Here is a 19,721-nt window from a genome sequence, read left to right on the forward strand (position 1 = left end):
AAAATAAGAAAATTCTGGATTGACGTTCGTTTGGAGGAGGAGGGAACGTGGGTTAACACGAATTCCGAATTTTTTTCAGCAGATATGTAAAATGAAACTCTCTCCCGACTTTAAAGTCCTCGTATACATATGTACGTACACGGCACGTGGTTCTCGAAACAGAAATTACATTCGGGTCTCTCGAATGATGGAAAGTTCGTTTCGGGTAGATGAAAGGTTACGCAAAACCGTGGCTGGTTTTTTAAAAGAGAAACGAGATTCGTATATTCAATAAAATTCACCAGATTCCTTTTAACTTCCCATTCCTCTGGTTTCTGAGAAAAAAGGAAGTTATTGCAATCGTGGCTAAAATGAAAATTTCAGTTTTTACTAGATCTCGACTTTTGAAGGTCTAGATAACCATCCCTGACTATTTTCAGACGGACGATGTGTGTGTGCATTTATATGATCAATTTTCTGATCCGACGATATCTCGAAAAGAAATTGTCGCGTTTTAATGATTTTGGTCTCAATCGACGCGGCTTTTCTATACATAGAACTAATCAGATTTTGGTTTTGACCACTCCAGTACTTTTTTAATTATTCAAATCACAAATTTCTAAGAAATCAAATAAAAATATATTCAAATTATTATCGTGGTGTGCTTGCCTCACGAAAATCTGATAATGATGTGTCAGGAAGAGTTTATCGATTCAAAGAGACAGTCGGAGTTCTGATCAAAATTATACCAAGAAAACACGGCGAATCAGGTGCTTTTACAATGTCCGCAATATTCCGAGCCAGCGGATAAGGTGAAAAACTTTTCGCGCAGCTTGAACCAAGCGAATGTTATATTTTCCAAAGACTTGACAAAGTTTTGTCCTCGTTATCATGTACAAATAAACTTTCGGTACAGGTGACTAAACGGAACTTTGTTGCATCTCGGAGCCCGGTTGGGCACGCAAGCAAGTTATTATTATATCGCTACCAAATTTTACGAATTCTGAAAAGGGAAAACTCTTTGACTATGTAATTAAACACGTGATCAGGAATGAGCAATTAAAAGTTTGGCGTTATCCCAAAGCCCGGACTTTCAATACACGGCAAACTTTTCATAATTGGCAATTTTCCACCCTCGACGAGCTGTTCGCGGTTCAGTTTGTTCGTTGGTCCGATTCCTTCTTATTTGAAATCTAGACAAAAAAATTGTACAATCGCGATAGCAAATTGCGCCAGAAAAATACGCGGACCTCTGATCAAGGATCGTCCACAGGTTACGGACAGGCCGAAAGTCGGTAAGGGAAGATATTTCATCCCTCGCAATCGGTACTGCAGATTCTGGTTTCACCCTTGATCAGATTTGACGGATTTAGGGTACTGCTTTGACCGACCACTGCGTTGAAATTTAGATGTCTCAGGGGCAAGATCGCGGTAACAAGTTGCATCGAAAAAGCGGCTGATATTTAACCAAGGGAGGGATTTCCAACCCTTAAAAATGGTGGAACAGATTCCGTTCTTACCCTCGGTCGGGTTTGGGGTATTCGGGATGCCGCTTTGTCCGATCGTTAGGGGTGCAAAAATATCTTACCACCAGGGTTTCGACTTGAGCTGAAATTACCTTGAAGGCCTCGCGGAACTTGTTGGACATGATGTGGTAAAGCAGGGGGTTGATGGTCGTCGAAAGGTAGTAGAGGACCCCGGAAACGTAGGTGAGGACGTTGAAGACCGCGACCATGTGGGGGGCGTGGTTGGTGCCGTAAACGGCGAGCAATCGCTGAGCGTGGAAGGGAGCCCAGCAGATAAAGAACGCCACGACAACAGCGACTGGAAATAGAAAATAGGGAGGATGAAGCAGTCGGACGTATGCGTAATAAATCGCGGAAAGCGCCTGCGTCTGACAAATGGAACGATGGATCTTTCGCCGATTTGAATTCGGCAGGGGAGTCCCGCTCGCTGATTTGTGACCCGAGAAACGGGCCCGTTATCGAGGGCTGAAACCCATTCGGAAAGATTGATTTTGCGGTAGATAAAGCCAGCGATTTTCACGTACTTCGCAACTCCTGATCGACCCTTCGTGCCTGGAAATTTTTATTGAAATCGCGCATTTCCGTTTCACGTTATATCGTTAATTACGGTTCCGCTGTTTTTCGAGCCACAGGAAGGGGTTGAAAATATTCACCCTTGCTTTTCAGCAAACAATTTTATAAAGTTTGGAATTATTCTGCTCTCGTTTCGACGATGCAGGATGGATAAAATTCAATTTGCACGCGGCGTGCTCTGCGCAAAGTCTTGGAATTCGTACCGTTGATTCAAAGAATTACTTCGGTATACATACCGAGTACTCTGTCCGAATAAACTTTGCGCAATGCACCAATGTTGCGACAATTTCTGAGAGGTAAACAGTGCGGTTCTTAGACTCGAATTCAAGCGTCCACCAGGCAGCTTTTCGTTCCTCGTTAATGCGACTTGAATTTTGCTGAACAATTAAGCTGCAGATAAAGGGAAAGGTCCTTGTTCAATGCTCACCACTTGCGCAAGAGAGTCGGTAACAAAAGACGAAGCGATATTTGCTGGGTAATACGAGAAAATTCACTTTAAAGTTACTTTTTTATTTACTCTTCGTTTGAGATCAAGTTTTAATGGATTGGATGCTGTTCGTAAAAGTATCAGGCAATGAACATGTAGATTTCTTTTAAAATGTGAAAATTCGGCGTCAATCGATTATAAAAATTGAAAATCAGGCGTAGAAAATAAAATTGTGATTTATTTTCCTCGCTTCGTTCAACAGTCACACTTCGATCTTATACGCTTGAGCATATTTAAGGTATGGAATTAAAATTGATGCCAGGTTCTCAAGTCACCGTCAATGATCATTGGTGCTTTTCAAGAGAGTAAGAAAATTGCAAGGCAAAGTATTTTTCGCCAATCCTCCTTCCGTCAGAAATACGTATAAACCTGAAATTTTCTTCACTGTAATTTTCTCCCTGCTCCTGTATATACATATATAAATTTCAAGGAATAAATTTTCCGCATTTATTCAACGCCCCAGCTTCACCTGCAGCAGCTTGGATTTTCCGCGGCTGTGTTCTGCTTTAGTATTCCGGTGTCTGCACGGCTGGTTCCATGCTCCCTGAATAAAGGGAAACCAGCTTACATATCTTCTCGCTTTTCCCAGGTAGGTAGTACAAGAGCGTAAGACTCGTTGCCACCTCGTCTCCTTGCCGAGCGAGAACCTGCACCCTCTAAAATTATGTTAGATGGACCTCCGCGTCAGCGACGTGCGTAAAAGTCAAAATTACCCCACGTTTGTTCCCTAAGCTGCATAACTACAGGAGCGAAATAATATATAGTGTGGCAAATGCCTTAAGGAGGATAAATTCTCAACATAAAAAAAAAAAGAAGAAACTCTACGACTTGTTTACTTGCGGTAATATTTAATTTTCTGTTTAATCAATGAGCTGACAGTTTTTACCCGGAGAAATTCTAACATTAGATTAGAAACATGCGATCGTTAATGACAAAAGGTTTCTGCCAACACAGATTCAAAGGGCGATGCTTACAGTCTTCTGCAATTAATTTTCACTAAACTGTATATAACGAAGCTTTCATCACGTTATATTTCAACGTTTACGATACTCGGTTTCCAAGCTTAGCTTAATCGCCCGTTTACCGTCACTATTTATTATTGAGTTGAATTCATTTTTATTTATTACTCACGGTGAGCATTAAAAAATTATTATTATTTTTGGGCTTTACTGTTATATAAGATATTATGTAACAGGCAATAGGCTAGAGACAATGAAATTTAAACTTAACGGTATATAGATCAAAATTATGTGGTCGACCAACATGAAAATCGGTAAATCTATCATTCGACAGTTGCCTAAGTCTTGTAAATTCATAATTCTTTCCGTAGATAAAATACTTAATATCATTAAAAAGTTTAAACTACGTAGTCTGTGATGATAATAAAATTGTTAAACAAAAATCTACGAACTCTGTAGGGATTCAAAATAATTAACCTTTAATAGAAAGTAGAAAAATAAATCGAGCTGTGTGACTCCAGAACGAACAGAACCGGAAATAATTAGCATACATGTTTATAAAAGCAACTATCAAATTTCAACTACCAAATTTATACTTATCTACACTTTTAACCAATAACCTTTCATTGCGTGAAATTAAAGAAGACTAAAAATCTCATTTGCAAATCGTTTAACGGATTTTATTTTCCGACATTTTCATGTTTGAAATAAAATATTAGTTTTTAAAACTACGAAACGTTACAACTAGAAATTAAAAACTGAGATGGATCGTAGAATTTGAAATCACACACGGTTTGTATAGTTATACCATCGACTTAGAAACACCCGCACGTACATTTCAATAAGATTACCTCACGTCAGTTAAACGCTCACGAGATACCGAGATAATCTCTCCTAATTCACTTTTCTTATTTCCTGCCGAAAAAGTTGACCGCCTAAAAAAAGAAAATGAATAAGAAATTAAAAGAAAAGAGGAAAATAACAAGAAAAAGATAAAAAAAATGTTCGTGTTCCCGCTCATCCACGTCGACTCGACTTTATATTACACGAGCTATTACGAACGTAATCCAAAGAACGGGAGGGAAACGGAGATTGAGAGAAGAAAGGAAATCTTTTTCTACAATACTTTACTTCCCCTCATAGTCGTGGATATTACACGTCGTCCACTTCGAAATATCACAGCGAGAGATTTTCTGTGAAATTATTTTCTCCGTCACAAATATAAAGTTATATTCCGCGAAAATTTTCTTTAAAGACAAAAATAAAAATGAGGAACGAAGAATTACGGTAGAAAATCCTAACTAATTATACCCACGTGACGGAAAATTTTCCCCGTATTTAACGCGATGCTCAAAAGTTATCGGCTTAAGCGCGGACCTTCGGTCCAGAATTTCTGTAGTGCGAAATTAATGGCGTGATAACGATTAAAGGTCGGGTGTATTTGGCTCGTATCTATTCGAGGCAGGGGTTCATTAACTCGGATTACAGACTATCAATGACATTAAACAGTAACCAGCAATTAACTCGTTCGTAGTTAACCGGTGATCTAGTTGATTGTTCAGCGAGGGTTTACTTCTAAACCCAATAATTAATCTCCAACGAATATACGAATGTGTAATATAAATCGGTCGACAAGTTGGAATTCTAACGTTTTGATATCTTGCTGTTTTCACAAGTTTCGTTGCGGGGAGGAGATTTAGTTCATCAATTTATCAAATTCTACAATTTTCGGATAAATTTGAGCCTCAGAGAATGGTGGAAAGATTTATTAGAAATTTTCTCTTTCCTCGTAGTTCCGCTATTATTTGTATAAATTGCAATTTCACCCTGCAGATTCGATGTTCGCACTTATAAGCGCGTAGCAACAGTTCGTTTATGTAACACACGTATATAGATTCGCCCAGCGTAACTTTACGCGTCGATCCCTCGCGGAGCGAGGCACTTAAGTTTAATGATCGTTGGCGACGATTTAACGTCTGCAGCCTGAGGCCAGAACTAAGGGAATAGGTACGATCTTGTCGAGCCGTCGATTACGAAGCCGCGAAACATAATGGCGAGAATAACGCCCTTTCTTCGGGGAGTAACTTTCGCAGCTCGTCTGGTAAAAATAGACATTCGATAGCCGATCATCCCTGCTACAGATATTGCCGTGATGTAGATAAATTTTTCATACATTGTCATTTGAAACATCAGGGAAAAATCTATGTTTCACAATTTCATAACGACATTCAAAATAAGATTATGTGTTGTTTGTTATCGTTTATTGAATTTCGAACATTGCTAAGGGTGCGGAATAACGATTTTTCCCAAACATGCATCGTTAAAGTAACGTCACTGACTTTATCCCGATTACTTTTTTACAGCAAGAAATAAAATGATAGTGGATATAGGTATACTGTGTGTATACATGATTTTGGACAAATGCTCACACGATATACCGAAAAGCCAGTGTATGTATTACAGGTATATAAAATGAAAGCCTGATCGATTTTTTTTCCAGGACTCGGCATCGTTCCGCCTGTGAAACAGATAAATTCGTAGCTAGAAAATACCGTGAAAAATGACTCTGACGTTCTAGGTTTTCACGCCGCAAATCACCGGCTCGCAGCGAATGTTACAATGATATATTTCAACCCTCGCAGAAGGTGAAGCACCGCATGCAGGTTCTGACGTACAACATCCAGTATTAGCTGAACGCGTGCATGGACCAATGACAAAGTAGGTAGCACTTTGACACCGAGGGAGGGTTACTAAGTCTGAGACTTGTGGTAGGTATATTTCGACCCTCGAAACCGCTGGCAACTAGTTCCAAAGTCGTAAAACTTCAGGAGAAACAGCGCCCGCGAGTTTCAAAATCGTATAAAGTCTTCGTCGCAGCGTACGCGACTCACTTTTTCATTACTCATTTCCCTGCCCTTAAATAAGGGCGGCTCGTAACGATGCATCAGACGTGAAGATAAGTAAAGAGAAGAAAAAACAAAATTTGTTGGAAGAAATATACGGCGAAAGAAAAAAAGCTGATTAAGTTGGGGTGATTTGTAAGCAAAAAAAATGGATATTTTGTATTTATTTTATTACGAGATAGTCGAAGATTGAACAGTTATCAGATTCTATTGTATTGCGGTGAGCTGAGAAGATCTCTTCAAAAATACAGAAATAGAAAATATATTGGTATTAAAAATGAAAAAAAAATAACAAAAACACTTTGACATCGACGATTTATTTCAAATCGTTTCAAAGTATAGGTTGAAAATCAATTGGATTTATTCGATTTGACTCTACGAATGTTCGTTCAACTTTGAAGACTTTTTATTGCAAATTCACAACACTTGATTCTCTATTATGCTGATATCGTTAAGTACTTTAGTTCACACAATTGCAAGGATATAATTATGGTCGACAAACAGTGAATTGACTATTGGAAAAAGGGGAAATCCATGTTTCAGTGACTTTATAGAGAACAGCCGTCTGAATAAAATCAGCTATCGTATGTAGTGGAATCGAATTTTGAGTTTATGCAAAATAAAGCATCGATGTCTAAGGTTGTCTCTAAATGTTCAATATTCTTCTATTTTCGTACAACTTACAAAGATAATAATTCGAGAAGTAACATCAAGATATTTAATGTGCGACTAATTCGTAATAAAATTGACAAAAGGCACCGATGAAACATGACTTTAAAATGAATGAAAGAAAAGTGGAAACTCACCGAGCATTTTGACGACGTGCCTCGTCGCCTTGTTCTGAACATTCTTGGAGTAATTTTTCCTTCCATCGTCGTTGAGGCTCGCATCGTTTCCCTGTCCCTGACAAGTCTCTGGCAGCATAACGGCGACGACTTCTGTGGCCGGTCGTTCCTTTCGTTTAAACATGCCCCTGGCCTTGAGGGAAACGCTGCTTCCGGCTGCGCCGCCTCTCGCTATTACGCTGGAGCGTCGAAGCTGGAGTCCAATAAGTACGTACAAAACGGTGATAAGAGTCATAGGAGCGACGAAGAATACGAATGTGGAAATCTCGAAGGCGTGAGGAATGACGACCCGCTTAACAACGCAAACGTAGTGATCCTCGTACGGAATCCTACCGTCGTCGAAGGTCTCGTAAACGATGCCAACGGACATGGCCTGCGGAACGGCGAGGCAGAGAGCGACCAGCCAAATCGCAACGACGAACTTTATCGCCCTTGTCAGCTTGGACATCGTGTGCGAGAGGAAAGGGTGGCAAATGGCCACGTAGCGTTCGACGGTGAACGCTGTTATCGTAAGCACAGTGGCGTTGGCCGAAGTCTCGGCGGCAAATCCTTGGATCACGCAGAACACCTCGCCGAAGACGTACGGGAAGTGGGACCAGATGTAGTACATCTCGGGCGGAAGTCCGGAGACCAGGAGAAGCAAGTCGGAGACCGCCAAGCTGAAGAGGTAGTAGTTGGTGGCCGTGTGCATGGACTTGTTACGCGCTATAACCACGCAGGTGCTGACGTTACCGACGACGCCGGTCAGGAATATCACCGCGTATATAACCGTCACCGGGATCACGATGTAGAGGGGGTCCCGGCGCGCCCCCCACGTGCTCCGGTACCCAGAGGGAACCGGCGTCCCCGTTGCACCTAAGAAGAGACCAGAGGATGATGAGGCCGCCTCGGCCTCCGAGAAGGAGAGCGACGTTGGACTCACCGTCTCCTGGTATCTGTAGAGCCACCTACCGTCCTCCAGGATCAGAGGAACCATGCCACCCAGGTTCTTAGACAAGGTTCTTACCTTCTTTGGACGAGGTTGTCGAACCCCGTCCGGTCGGCTTTACGGGCATTTTTCCGTTCAGGAATAAAAGGCCTGATAATCTTCCACCGGAGGTTCTTCCGGTTTGAAGGCCGCGCTTTCGTCCCTCAGGACACTCGTCGGGAAAGGAATGTCTCGTGTCTGGAAGCATGGAGGAGCCATCATCGGCCTTGACGTGATTCACTGAGGGACTGTTGAAGTGTCTTTCCACATTCCGATGAATCTCTGCACTCTGCGAAAATATGCGAAGATGAAATTTTAGCAAATTTGTTAACCAATTAGCTTCTTTGGCTGACTTTGATAATTCCAAGCACTGAGGGGCTGGGAGAGAACCATTTCCGAGTCTGAAAGTCAGGGTCTCACACGCTTCACGGGTTGATTAAAGTTATTGAAGAAAATGCATAATCAACGGTGATTATTAGGGTGTGATGAAAAAAATAATTTGCGATTTTTACCATGGAGCCCCCTTAGAGTTTGTTTGCGTTAAAAGAAAGGTTCTGTCAACAGATGAGCGTTCTACGGTAGGTAGAAAATCGCGCTCAGTTGATTTTTTACTTTTGTAGGTTTTTAAAAATTTATAAAGTATCCCGAATAAATTTTTTTCCTTATTGCTTACATCGCACATAATATCAACTTACATCACACAAAAGACCCACACTTCTAGTATTTAGTCTCCGGTTGATGTTTGAGAAGCATATCAGACGATCTTTTTCTCTGTTAATTCAATCTCATAAAACAGTTATAATTCAATATGAACTTTTAATTTAGGAGAATAAGATTCCCAGTTGATATATTGTTGTGTTATGGATCGTGATCTTTGGGTTGAACATAAACGTCAGGAAAGAAATAATAATTCAAGTGCTACAACGTGTTTCTTCAGAAATTCAACAAATTGTGAATAAAGCGCTATCTTCCACATGACTTAAAACGCACATCTTTTCACAAAACCTTTCTTTTAACGTAAACAAACTTTTTCGGGGATACGACGGTGGAAAATCGTAAATTATTTTTTTGAAACACCCTACTGGTTGTGCTCCTCTTATCGTTCGATAAGACCTGTAACCGCGAGATAGGCCTCGGCAAGAAAAAGCCCCGAGCATTTCGGAGTAATTGCCTACACTTTGGCCCAGCCCTTTCATTCAAATAACGGAAGCTATTTTCGTTGGATCATGGCTATATTCTCGTAAACTGGACACCTTGGAGTTTCACGTTAAACTTACGATTACGAAGACAAAATTCTCCTTCTAACCCGCGAAAAATTAGCTCTCAAAAGGGGCATATTCTTCCAAGTTCTTAAAAATTGCGTCAGCGAGGAAGGACGAGGGTCGAGATTGTTATTCTTTCTTCCCATTCTATAAATAGAAACCTGTCCTTTGTCGGTGCGAGGAAATCAGGAGTTTTGGCGAGGACCGCTGCTCGTTATAGCGAAATGTCAAGCGGACTGAACGATCATTCACGCATTATTTCGTGTTCTGCGGCGTTTACGGACGCGGCCACGATCCGGAGGTAACGTTCAGTTTAAAAAATCATTTACCCGGATGCGGGTCTCGCCTTTTAAGGGATAAGGACGGCATTAACTCCGCACTATCAAGAACACTCGGTGCAGGCTCGTTTGTATATTTATTCAAGTTTGCCTTGCGTAATTACGCTATTAGTCGGAGAAGGATAAACTTTTCCGGAATTCATTGCGATGGGTGTAGTTCACTTCAGGGAGAACATTAACCGGCAAACAAACACAATGAATACCGAGTTGAAAGTAAATTGAGAGACGCGTTTCAGAGGCTGTCTAACTTTTGAGCACTCTCTTGAAGCAGCGATTTTCGGAATTCGCGAGTCGAGCTTTCGAAAGCTTTAACCGTGACCGTACGCCAAAATTCTTGTCTGTCACATTCCGTCCCATCGACGCTGTCAGCTATCGCGTTATTGAGCCGAATGATTACTTCGTCACTCCAACCTTCGGCCGTTGAAAACGGGGGGAAAATTTAGTTTCTACGATTGTTTTCAGAGATATTTTTTTATGAATCGCAAAAATACATCGCAGAAGCGTCACCGATATTTTGTTTCCAAATATTCTCAGCCGAATATCCGCGTACACGGAGGCGCGTCACGTAATGGAATTCAATCACGAGCCTGGCTTATCTGAAGTCTACACATTCGTATACGCAGATAAGTCCCGTGGCTGTAGGGCCCATTGATTTATAAAAACAGAGTCGAATACCGGAGGTACGGTACTCGAAATTATCGCATATCGATCAAGTCTGTGTGTACGAAATTATACCGGCTAAAGCGATTCCTTGGGCAAAGACCTAATACGTCTGAATTTGTGGAAGGTGGTCATTTTCTCGAGAGTGATTAGCCCTTAGGGCTATTAACTCAGTAGGTCATCGGTAGGTACCTCAGACTAGCTGCACAATTTAATACCTACAGAAAACTGCAACTATGCGGAGTGCGTAATTACACATATTTTATTAATGGCAAAATTAAAGCTCTTACTTGTTCAAGAAATGACCATCAATAACGGAGCCTTTTAGCTTTTATGGTAACATAAAACGATTTCATATCGATTCACGACGTACGTATCAAGTTTCCAATCTTCTGACGCAAGGGTCACGAATCGCGTTTCTTCATTCGACACATTTAGTGCACGTCACGTGTTAAGGAAATTTCTTTCCTAACAAAGGTGTGTTGATTTTATTCTACAATTTGATGAAAATGTCGCCTATCCATTCCATCGTACTGTTTTTTTATAGCGTGAGAATTTCAATTGTGACGAATGCGAATGATATTTTCCAAATTAGTTAATTTATTAACTCCGTATCGCACATCGCAACATAGTAAATGTTACACTTCAATTAGTGAATTATACTAAGGATAGTAACTAGGTGAAGATAATGATTAAAGAGCACCTCGGGTGGAGATATTTTCTTTAATATGCCTGCTTGCATCTTTTCAGAAAGTATTTCTGCGTTTGTACGACGGTGAGTATATCCAGCTTAGGGTGGTCCTTAATACGGTTGTTTTTGAATTTTCATGCTTCCAGGGGTGTGAATGCTTTCAAATTGATTAAAAAAAAATCCCGGAGAATTAGAGTTCTCTGTATCAAATCTTAGATACTCCACTTTGTGATCCAACTGTCTAATGGAAATGTCATGGAAAAAAAATTATTTGCTCTTTGAAATTTAACAAGTCGTTGACGAATACACCGACAATACTGAAAAATGTATATTTTAATAAAGAATGAAACGCTCTAAAAAAAAACTGTACTGCTTAAAATTTGTAAATGAAGGCGTTCGTATGGTAATTAACGTTCACGGTATAATTCATATGAAACTATTATTCTGTCAAGTATAGCTACGAAATAAACAACTCTATCGTAAAATATATTGCACTGTATTTTCCATTATTGTCGGTATATTCGTTAACGACTTATAAAATTTCAAAGAGCAAAACGAGTTTTCTACCAGGCTACTTCCTGCATAAGATACTTCGATATCAAAGCGGACTATCTCATAGTTGATATAAAGTGCACGAATTTTTAGGGAATTCGTTTTTATTAATTTAAAAGCGTTTAAGCCCCTGGGAGGATAAAAATTCAAAAACAACCCTATTAAGGACCACCCTAATGTATCTGTAATACTCTGGGGCAAACACGCCGTGTTATCGAGTATTGGAAAAATATTGCCTTCCCGAGTTTCGACAAGTAGTACATTATATTCGAGAAGTAGCCATCTGTCCATCCATCTTCGCTTCAATCTGTCCGCCGCACCGCGACGTGACGTACCTGGTCTACTTATACACGTTGGGATGATAACCCTGGAAGTTTCCGACCGGAAGCCAGTGAAATTATTAATATCGAGTAAGCAATAGTCCGAGCTTGCGGATGCTGTTATCAATGGATAGCGATAAAAGTGAAAGGGATGTGAACAGTAACAATAAACCCCTCGTTGTCCCTTCCGGAAAAAAAATTCCACACCCCAATAATTTTTGTCCTGATTTCTCGGTGAGCTCAAAATACATTGTTAACAATTTTCCAGTTCAAACATTCGTCGGGGATGAAAAAAGTGGAACACACAATAACAGGTTTGAAATATAAAATATTCAAAAACAGCCGTATATATCCGTATAGTTGGTAAGATTTTCAAGAATCTAGGGTAGAAAAAAAGGTATTAAGACTATACTCTATACTTCATCTTTCAACATTTTGGAATACCGATATGAAAAGAAATTCTATCTCTCGAGCATTCGAAAATTTAAAATAATTCGTCAACCCCGCTCCGAATTTCACTTATTGAAATAACTGAGCAAGCAAAGAAAACGTTGTAGAAAAAATGAAAAATCAAACGACGAGCGATAATTTTCGGTAATCACGCTGCTTTTCCACTTTCAACCGACGTTACAACAACGCGTATTAATTTCGTACAATGTTTCGATGAGGTTGCGTCGTTGCGATCACCGTGTATAGTTGCACATGTTTAATCGAGCGATGTGCATCAACCGATTGAAAATAAAAAGAAAACAAAAAACATTTTTGTGGAGGATAAAAATGGTCGGTTTTTAATGGGAAATATATATCTGGGGTGCGTCAGGGCGATGCAAAATTTACAACTTCACCCCGAATTCACGTCTCGCTACCCACGTGAATCTACCGACCGACATCCAGGGGGTTGCAAATTTGCATGTGTGTCTTCCTGCTAGACGCGAATCGTCTCAACCACGAACCTGTTATATTATCCCAGGGGAATTTTCTCTCCGCATTATTTCTCGCCCCTCCCCGAGTTTTTTCTTCTCCGTGGTCTTTGTTGTCTTTTTCAACCAGTCGGTTATACGGAAAACTTTTAACCCCTGAGGCTGCTACCGCCACTGATCCTGTCGAGGAATTAATTGCAGTCAGTTTCTTTCTTCCGCGCTCGGTTTTAAGCGGGAAATAAATTTTTTCAACAGCTTATGAGATAAGCTCGATTAATCAAACAGAGGCTAGCTTTATCTGAAGGAGAAAAAAAATTGAAATGTGCTTTATTCCGGTTACTCTGCAGATTGAAGTTATCAAAATAAGAATGAAATATTTTTCATCGCACAGCGGGAGGCGCGATGCTTGAAAAACTTTCGTTCGCATCGCTCTGATTTATGGTTAAAATTTCGAACAGTTTTCTTCAAATTTTATCAGAAGCATAACGTATCGCACCTCGTAAATCCGACTTATTGAATATCGCGTTCAAACTTCCGCAAGATTGACGATTTTTTTGTTCCCTCTTCCCGGAAACAAAGTTTCATGAAAAATTATAAATAATTGAATTTATTGCTAACCACACAAACATAAAAAGAATAGACAAAAATCGGTACTGGATATTCGTGGACGCTTTCCAGTCTCGTTACTGCAACTGAACCGGGATGATAATGTAATATAGGAGAAGTTAAAATATCACTTTTTCAACTCCATCTCTTAATAGCGATCTCTCCAAAACTTTTTCGGCCACAATTTAAACCACGAATGCTCTTTACGAACTCGCCCTTTAACGATTTCTCCGCCATTTAATGCGTGAGCGATGGCTTCTACCAGAATTATAAATGGCAAGTTGTGAAATTACTTGGGGAAAAAAATAAACCCGAATGAGAAAACAAAAAAAAAAAAAAAAAACACAAGTCCTAGGATCAATAATAAGCGTGGAAATTATGCTCTAGCGTGTTTGGCCGTTTACAAAGATTTTTATAACAAGCAAAAAGAAGAAGGAAAATCAAAGCTGAACGCGCGCTGCAGCGACAAATCCAATGGAGTTTTGATGGATATTTTTCTTTTTTTTTGTTGTTATCTTATTTCTCGAAGGAAAAACCGGAGCGTTATTAAGTCTCAGGATAGATCGACGTCGGATCGGTTCACTGCTTCTCAGAGCCATCGATTAGAAGATCGCGGATACGGTTTTCTGGGCCTCAAGCATTATTCCAACATTATATGCGGTAGCAAAGTTGCCTGCTTGACTTTCATCGCGGTCCTTCGCATGATAAGGACCCCAAGGAAGTGCGTTAGAATAATTTACACCTCGGCTTGTGAGGTGGAACAAAGTGTAACGAGTAGATATAAAAGAACTTGTAACGTCGTGATCGTCGATAATTCTTGAAACTTTCCGGTTACGCAAAATTTTCACACTGCGAAAAATGTTATTTGTTATTGTAACTAGAAAAATTCAGTAAAACAGGTATCGTTAAGAAAAACTGTTTGAATATTGTTAAAATTGCGAAAAACGAGGTACTTTTTCAGTCAAGTAAGGCTTTAACATCAATTTATTGCTGCGCAAGCATTAAATTTTCGCAAGAGTTACAAGAAAATATAGTAAGAGTGATCGTAATGAGAAAGAACAGTAACGGACACTAGACCGTCTGGTAACAGCTACAAAACTATTTTTCATTTTGTACCTAGAACTATATTTTTCGGTTGTGGTAAAAAATGAAAATAGTTAAGGACTGAGCGGTAGCCGGAACTAAAAATTTTTCTCAGTGCAAGCATTAACAACGAGCGTTACTGATGACTGGCAATTGGATGTAAATTTCCGACGGCAAGCAAAGCGGCCAAAAACGTATTCAAACTGCGGAAAATTTCATTTGGTCGATTTTTTATTTTGATTTCATTGTTACTAGAGAACTTTTACGAGAAAACAAGGGACGAGTAACTATTTAAGGCGATTGTAATTGTCATTGCTTTATTTTCTGCTTGTTTTAACGCAAAATCAGTATGTTTATTAGACCGCACTTCCTCGGTTGAATAAAACTTGATGTCTTATTAATTTGTTGTTGCATCAAAATAAAAATAGTAGCAGTGATCAATACTAGTTACGGGTACTGGATTTCCTGGTCATAGCTCGAAAAGTAATCGTTACTTGCTATCCAGAAATATATTGGTGAAAAATGAAAATAGTTAAGGAAAATCAGTGCAATTTCATCATTTTACTTTTCTCTCTCATAACATTACACTTGTCACCTTGAAATAAACAGCATATTGTCCGATACCAGGGTGTTAATTTTCGAAGCTACATTTCACCCGTGAAGCTAACCATTTTTATTTTTCACGACAGGTCACGTAATGCGAGAACTCCAATTAGTTTGACTCGGAAGCCGTGCGGCATACATTGCTCCGTTGGGAAAATAAATCGTTCTTTCGATGTCGAAAAAAAAAAAAAAATAACAGAAAAAAATAACCGACTACAACCAAACGAAGTAGCCAAAATACACGAAATGTTACCGTCAAACTGCTGCAACTATAACGAGGTTCGGTTTAATGGGCAGCGTCAGCGCGCAGCTATGACAATAAACACCGTGATATTGTTTGCGGGAGTATCGGAGGGTGGAAATCCGGATTGTTGAAGACTGTTTTCTCAGTGACAAACCTTGTGCAAACAGCGCATAATTTTGATAGGGCGATGAGACGGCGGAGGGAATTCAAAGCCCATGGAACCGTGCAGTGCAACGTCAGTGTTGCCGATGCCGATGTGGCATTCCGTAGTTTATGGCCATGCAATAATAGCCAGAGTGCTGGATTCGCACTCTCGAAATCGACCGGTACGAGGAATGTATATAATTTGATTAATGACGTACAGCTGCGACCTGGCACATTGTTCCGGTACCTAATATTCTTCGTTTGATTTATACGAATGATGAGTTGGAATGAGGGAGCTTTTGTTACGCACCTTTTAATGTATTTTTATTTTTTTTTTATTGTAACAAAGGGCGCGATTCTTGAACGCGGGAGAGAAACAAATCCGCGTACAATGTTGTTACGTAATTCGCGATAACGCAGGGCAGGACAAATTTCGAGGGGGTGAGATTTTTATTGACCTGGGGTAATTGGCGAAATAAATTTCGCAGGGTGAATGGAGAAAAAAACGAAAAAAGAGAAAAGACTCGAGATTGTAATATAATTCACTCGCGAACGGTACTTTATTATACATTCGAGGCATTTAGCGAACTGAGAATTTCTAGCACAGAAAATTGAACGATAAATTCAATTCAAGCTTTCGGCAATGCTGTTCAGAGGAGATCCTTGATTTTCATCAAACTTTTTTTTTCTGTTTAAGTAACAAATGTGATTGTGCATAGACTCACCTTGCACACGGTAGACGAGAATCCCAAGCTCCGTATAATTCACGTCGAGATCTTCATCATCTCGCACAGAAAGTTTCACACATCGGTTTAGCCATTAATTTATAAGTTAGTTTTTGCAAATTACGCGATCATTTATCAACACCGTGAATTTTACGGGTTAGAAAAAGTCCGCGCACGGTTGACAATACGAAGAGACTCGTCGGAATTGGGATTTCGAAGCGAAACGAAAACGTGTAAAAAGTGATTACCTATGTAATAATTTAATAAAAGCACACGCGCAACGATCTTCCCCTCTTGCAAGCTCTACACTTTCTAGACCCGCGCGTCTCGCCGTTCATTCACAAAGTCCGAGAAGCGAAGCGTGGTTTTGGTGAAACTGGATACCCCTCGGGACGCGAGCTTTAGTTCAGAGAAGCTCACTCGCGGTCCGCAGGAACAATGACACGCAAGCGCGTCGCCCTTGCACCTTACACATACCTACACGGTGTTCACGACCACCTATAACCCAATGCTAGAAAAGAGCCAGCGATGATTTATCCCGGCAATATTTTATTCACTTTTTCTGCACCGACTGATCGGCTTCTGACTCTCGAGCTGCATAAATTCTTCGGTTATATATATCGGAAGAAAAAGTACGCGAAAGAATGACGTCTTGATATATCTTGAGCCGGGTTTTGGCGCGATAGAAAAAGCGCAAAAACACCCATGTTTTCTCTCTCGTACGTAAGCGTAAAATCGCTCAACTCTCCCAACACCGGACGAATCGCGTTTCCAATCACCATTCTGTTCACTATTGCCACTGGAAACTTTGGACCGACTTTACGCTCGATTCTTCCGACGTGAACTGAACACTATCCGAGTTTTCGACTCTCAACTTTCCAGGCATTAGTGCGCATGCGCGAAGACCGGTAAGTGTTGTTGCCGATCGGCTGTCTCGATAACACCGTAACATAAACACCGGATTAAAGACTCGAGGATTTCTTAATCTCCGTTCGTTCTTCAGCTTCTGTTTCGCGTCATAAATTCCGGCCGACGATTCGGATTCGACGGATTCGAACTGTCGATCGTAACGCAGCTTTTTGGGCTTTTTCTTTATACCGAAATTCGCGTCCCCTTCTGAGACTTTGAGTCCCGTCTTTATGACGTTGTTGTTTTTTGTTTTTTGTTTTCTTTTTTTTTTTTTTTTCATTTAGTAGGTACGTTCCGCTCGTCCGTATCGTCTGAAACGCATTACGACAATCCCGTCAAATGAAAGCCGTCATTTACAGAATTGAATTTGTCAACTGGTTTCACAAACGCGAATTGAGAATGAATGTGGTGGGCGTCGGACGTAAGGATCTATTTTTCGTTTAACAAGACTCGGCGACTGTCTGCATCTTCGTGTATACGGCTTCGGTCTCGTTTTAAATTATTTCTTTCCACCCTCATCTCTTTCGGTTCCTGCTGCGTGCGTTAATCGATCAGAGGCTTGTCAATCCTTGAATAAAACGTCCGACGATAATTGCATCGCCACTGTTTCCCCGAAGATAGTCAGTCACGAGATGCCCGAGGTTGCAATGACTAAAAAAAGCTTTACGCCCGTGCAGTCGTACTTTACAAGACGAGTTATACTTGGTTAAACTTCAGTTACAGAACGTGATAATCCAAAAAGTTTCCACTCCTCGGTATCAGTTTAAGTTAAGAATATAGATCGCAAGCGCGATTAACGCTCATGTAGATCATACAGCAAAACACACTAGCGTAAATGAAACTTGGAGAAATTTATCAGAAACCCTTGAAAGCGGATTTGGGGGATGAATTGAGGTCGGTGGTATATAACTGGGTAACCTTCGAGGGTTGATATAATTTCCCAAGGTACCATTTTCGCGACCGCGCGGATACCTACAAGGTTGAAGAGTATGAGGCGTCGAAACCCCGAAACTAAGAGATTAACCACCCTGGTGGTTCTAATTTATGTACAGAGGTAGACCGTGCTTTTATGTAAATGTGGGAAATGATACGGAAGCCGTTGCATTTCACTCGCGGAAAATTTCTTTCAAGAGAAAACGCGAGGGGTCGACTGACTGATTTTACTATGAAATGGATCGGAAAACGGGCTTCGAATTCGATTTAGTATCTTGCATGAGAAAAGTTATCCGTCGACCTCGTTTTCTACCTTCCACGGTATATAAATTTGTTCCGTGTGTTATGTGACTAAATTCGAAGGGTGGATTCCGATCCTTGACGTGAATCGCGCGGATACAGTTTTCTTTATTTATTTTTCTTTTTCCTTTTCTCTTATCTTGAATACAACGCGACAGGGATGAGAAGGTATAAGCTCACCTCGCGCAACGATGCACGGAGTTGGCAGTTACATGCGGCACAAATTACAAGAACAAGCCGGGAGTTTTTCACTCGAGTAAAGAAGGTGGGTATAAAGAGCTGGTTGTTACGCTTGGTGAGCTTGTAATTGCAACATAAAGTCCGTTTATTGCGAAAGTTCTCGAGGTCAGAAGCGTAATGAGGGTTGTTAGAGGTTCCAGATCTTCGGGGGATACTCAAATAACGCTTATGTATTTTTTGAAATGAAGGAGAGAGGGAGAGCAGAAGGATATACCTGGCGATAGAATAAGGCGAGAAACTCGAAACCTTCGCTGCAGAAAGATTAACCGACCGATTACAAAGGGCGTGTACTTTTTACTTCCCACTTCATTAATCCCCCCCTTAAAAAGAACCCAACAACTTCGCAAAAGGGATAATTGGCTACGATCGTGACCGTAATCAATTATTCGCGGAGTATGAAAAATTAAACTCCTTTATATCACCCTGTCGCAGTTACATCGTACGTTAGCTCCAAGTTTTCGGGTGAAACTTTGATCAAAACAAAATAATAAATAACGACATCAATAACAATGATAAACAAGGGGGGACAACAACGAACCATTCGGTAAAATGTAATCTCCTTAGAGTACGTACGTATCAGCTATAAAACAAATTTATTCACACTGAAATAAGGAAATCGTGACCCTGCACAAACTGTCAGCGTGAACAATTGTTGACAATTCTTACGTGGCCATCCCCCCCCCCCCCCCCTCCAAGAATTTCTACCCCCCGATGGGAAGAGGCGGCTATTAATGTCCGCGATATTTCTCCCTCTGTGAAAACGCACGGCCATTATTCATAAACATGTTTCGCATACCTTATACCACAATTCCGATAAAGATCTGACACAACAACGTTCCGCCGATTCGGCGTATAATGTCTGTGAGATATGAAACCGGCACGCGACTTGAAGAAGTTTCGCTACCTGGTACAGGGTTGGAAATGCATAATATCGAATCGACAGCCGAAACTG

At 40.5% G+C, this 19,721-nt stretch overlaps 1 protein-coding gene across 4 annotated transcripts in view; it reads right to left on the minus strand.

The window, feature by feature from the left end:
* The window catches only part of LOC107224298 (pyrokinin-1 receptor-like), a 34,953-nt gene that overhangs the window by 4,133 nt on the left and 11,099 nt on the right, over window positions 1–19,721 (minus strand). For 2 of the 4 annotated variants that reach the window (XM_015664300.2, XM_046743028.1), the window contains exons 3-5: window positions 8,279–8,528; window positions 7,234–8,127; window positions 1,598–1,803 (exon numbers count right to left, since the gene is read on the minus strand). In XM_015664300.2, the coding sequence (XP_015519786.2) occupies window positions 1,598–1,803; window positions 7,234–8,127; window positions 8,279–8,447 (1,269 nt within the window). In that variant the 5' untranslated portion in view covers window positions 8,448–8,528. Of the gene's footprint in view, window positions 1–1,597; window positions 1,804–7,233; window positions 8,128–8,223; window positions 8,529–16,387; window positions 17,210–19,721 lie in introns of those variants that run through there. The other 2 variants (XM_046743016.1, XM_046743023.1) reach the window with 2 other exon arrangements.

The sequence above is a fragment of the Neodiprion lecontei genome, chromosome 1, assembly GCF_021901455.1.
Source record: "Neodiprion lecontei isolate iyNeoLeco1 chromosome 1, iyNeoLeco1.1, whole genome shotgun sequence".
NCBI lineage: Eukaryota > Metazoa > Arthropoda > Insecta > Hymenoptera > Diprionidae > Neodiprion > Neodiprion lecontei.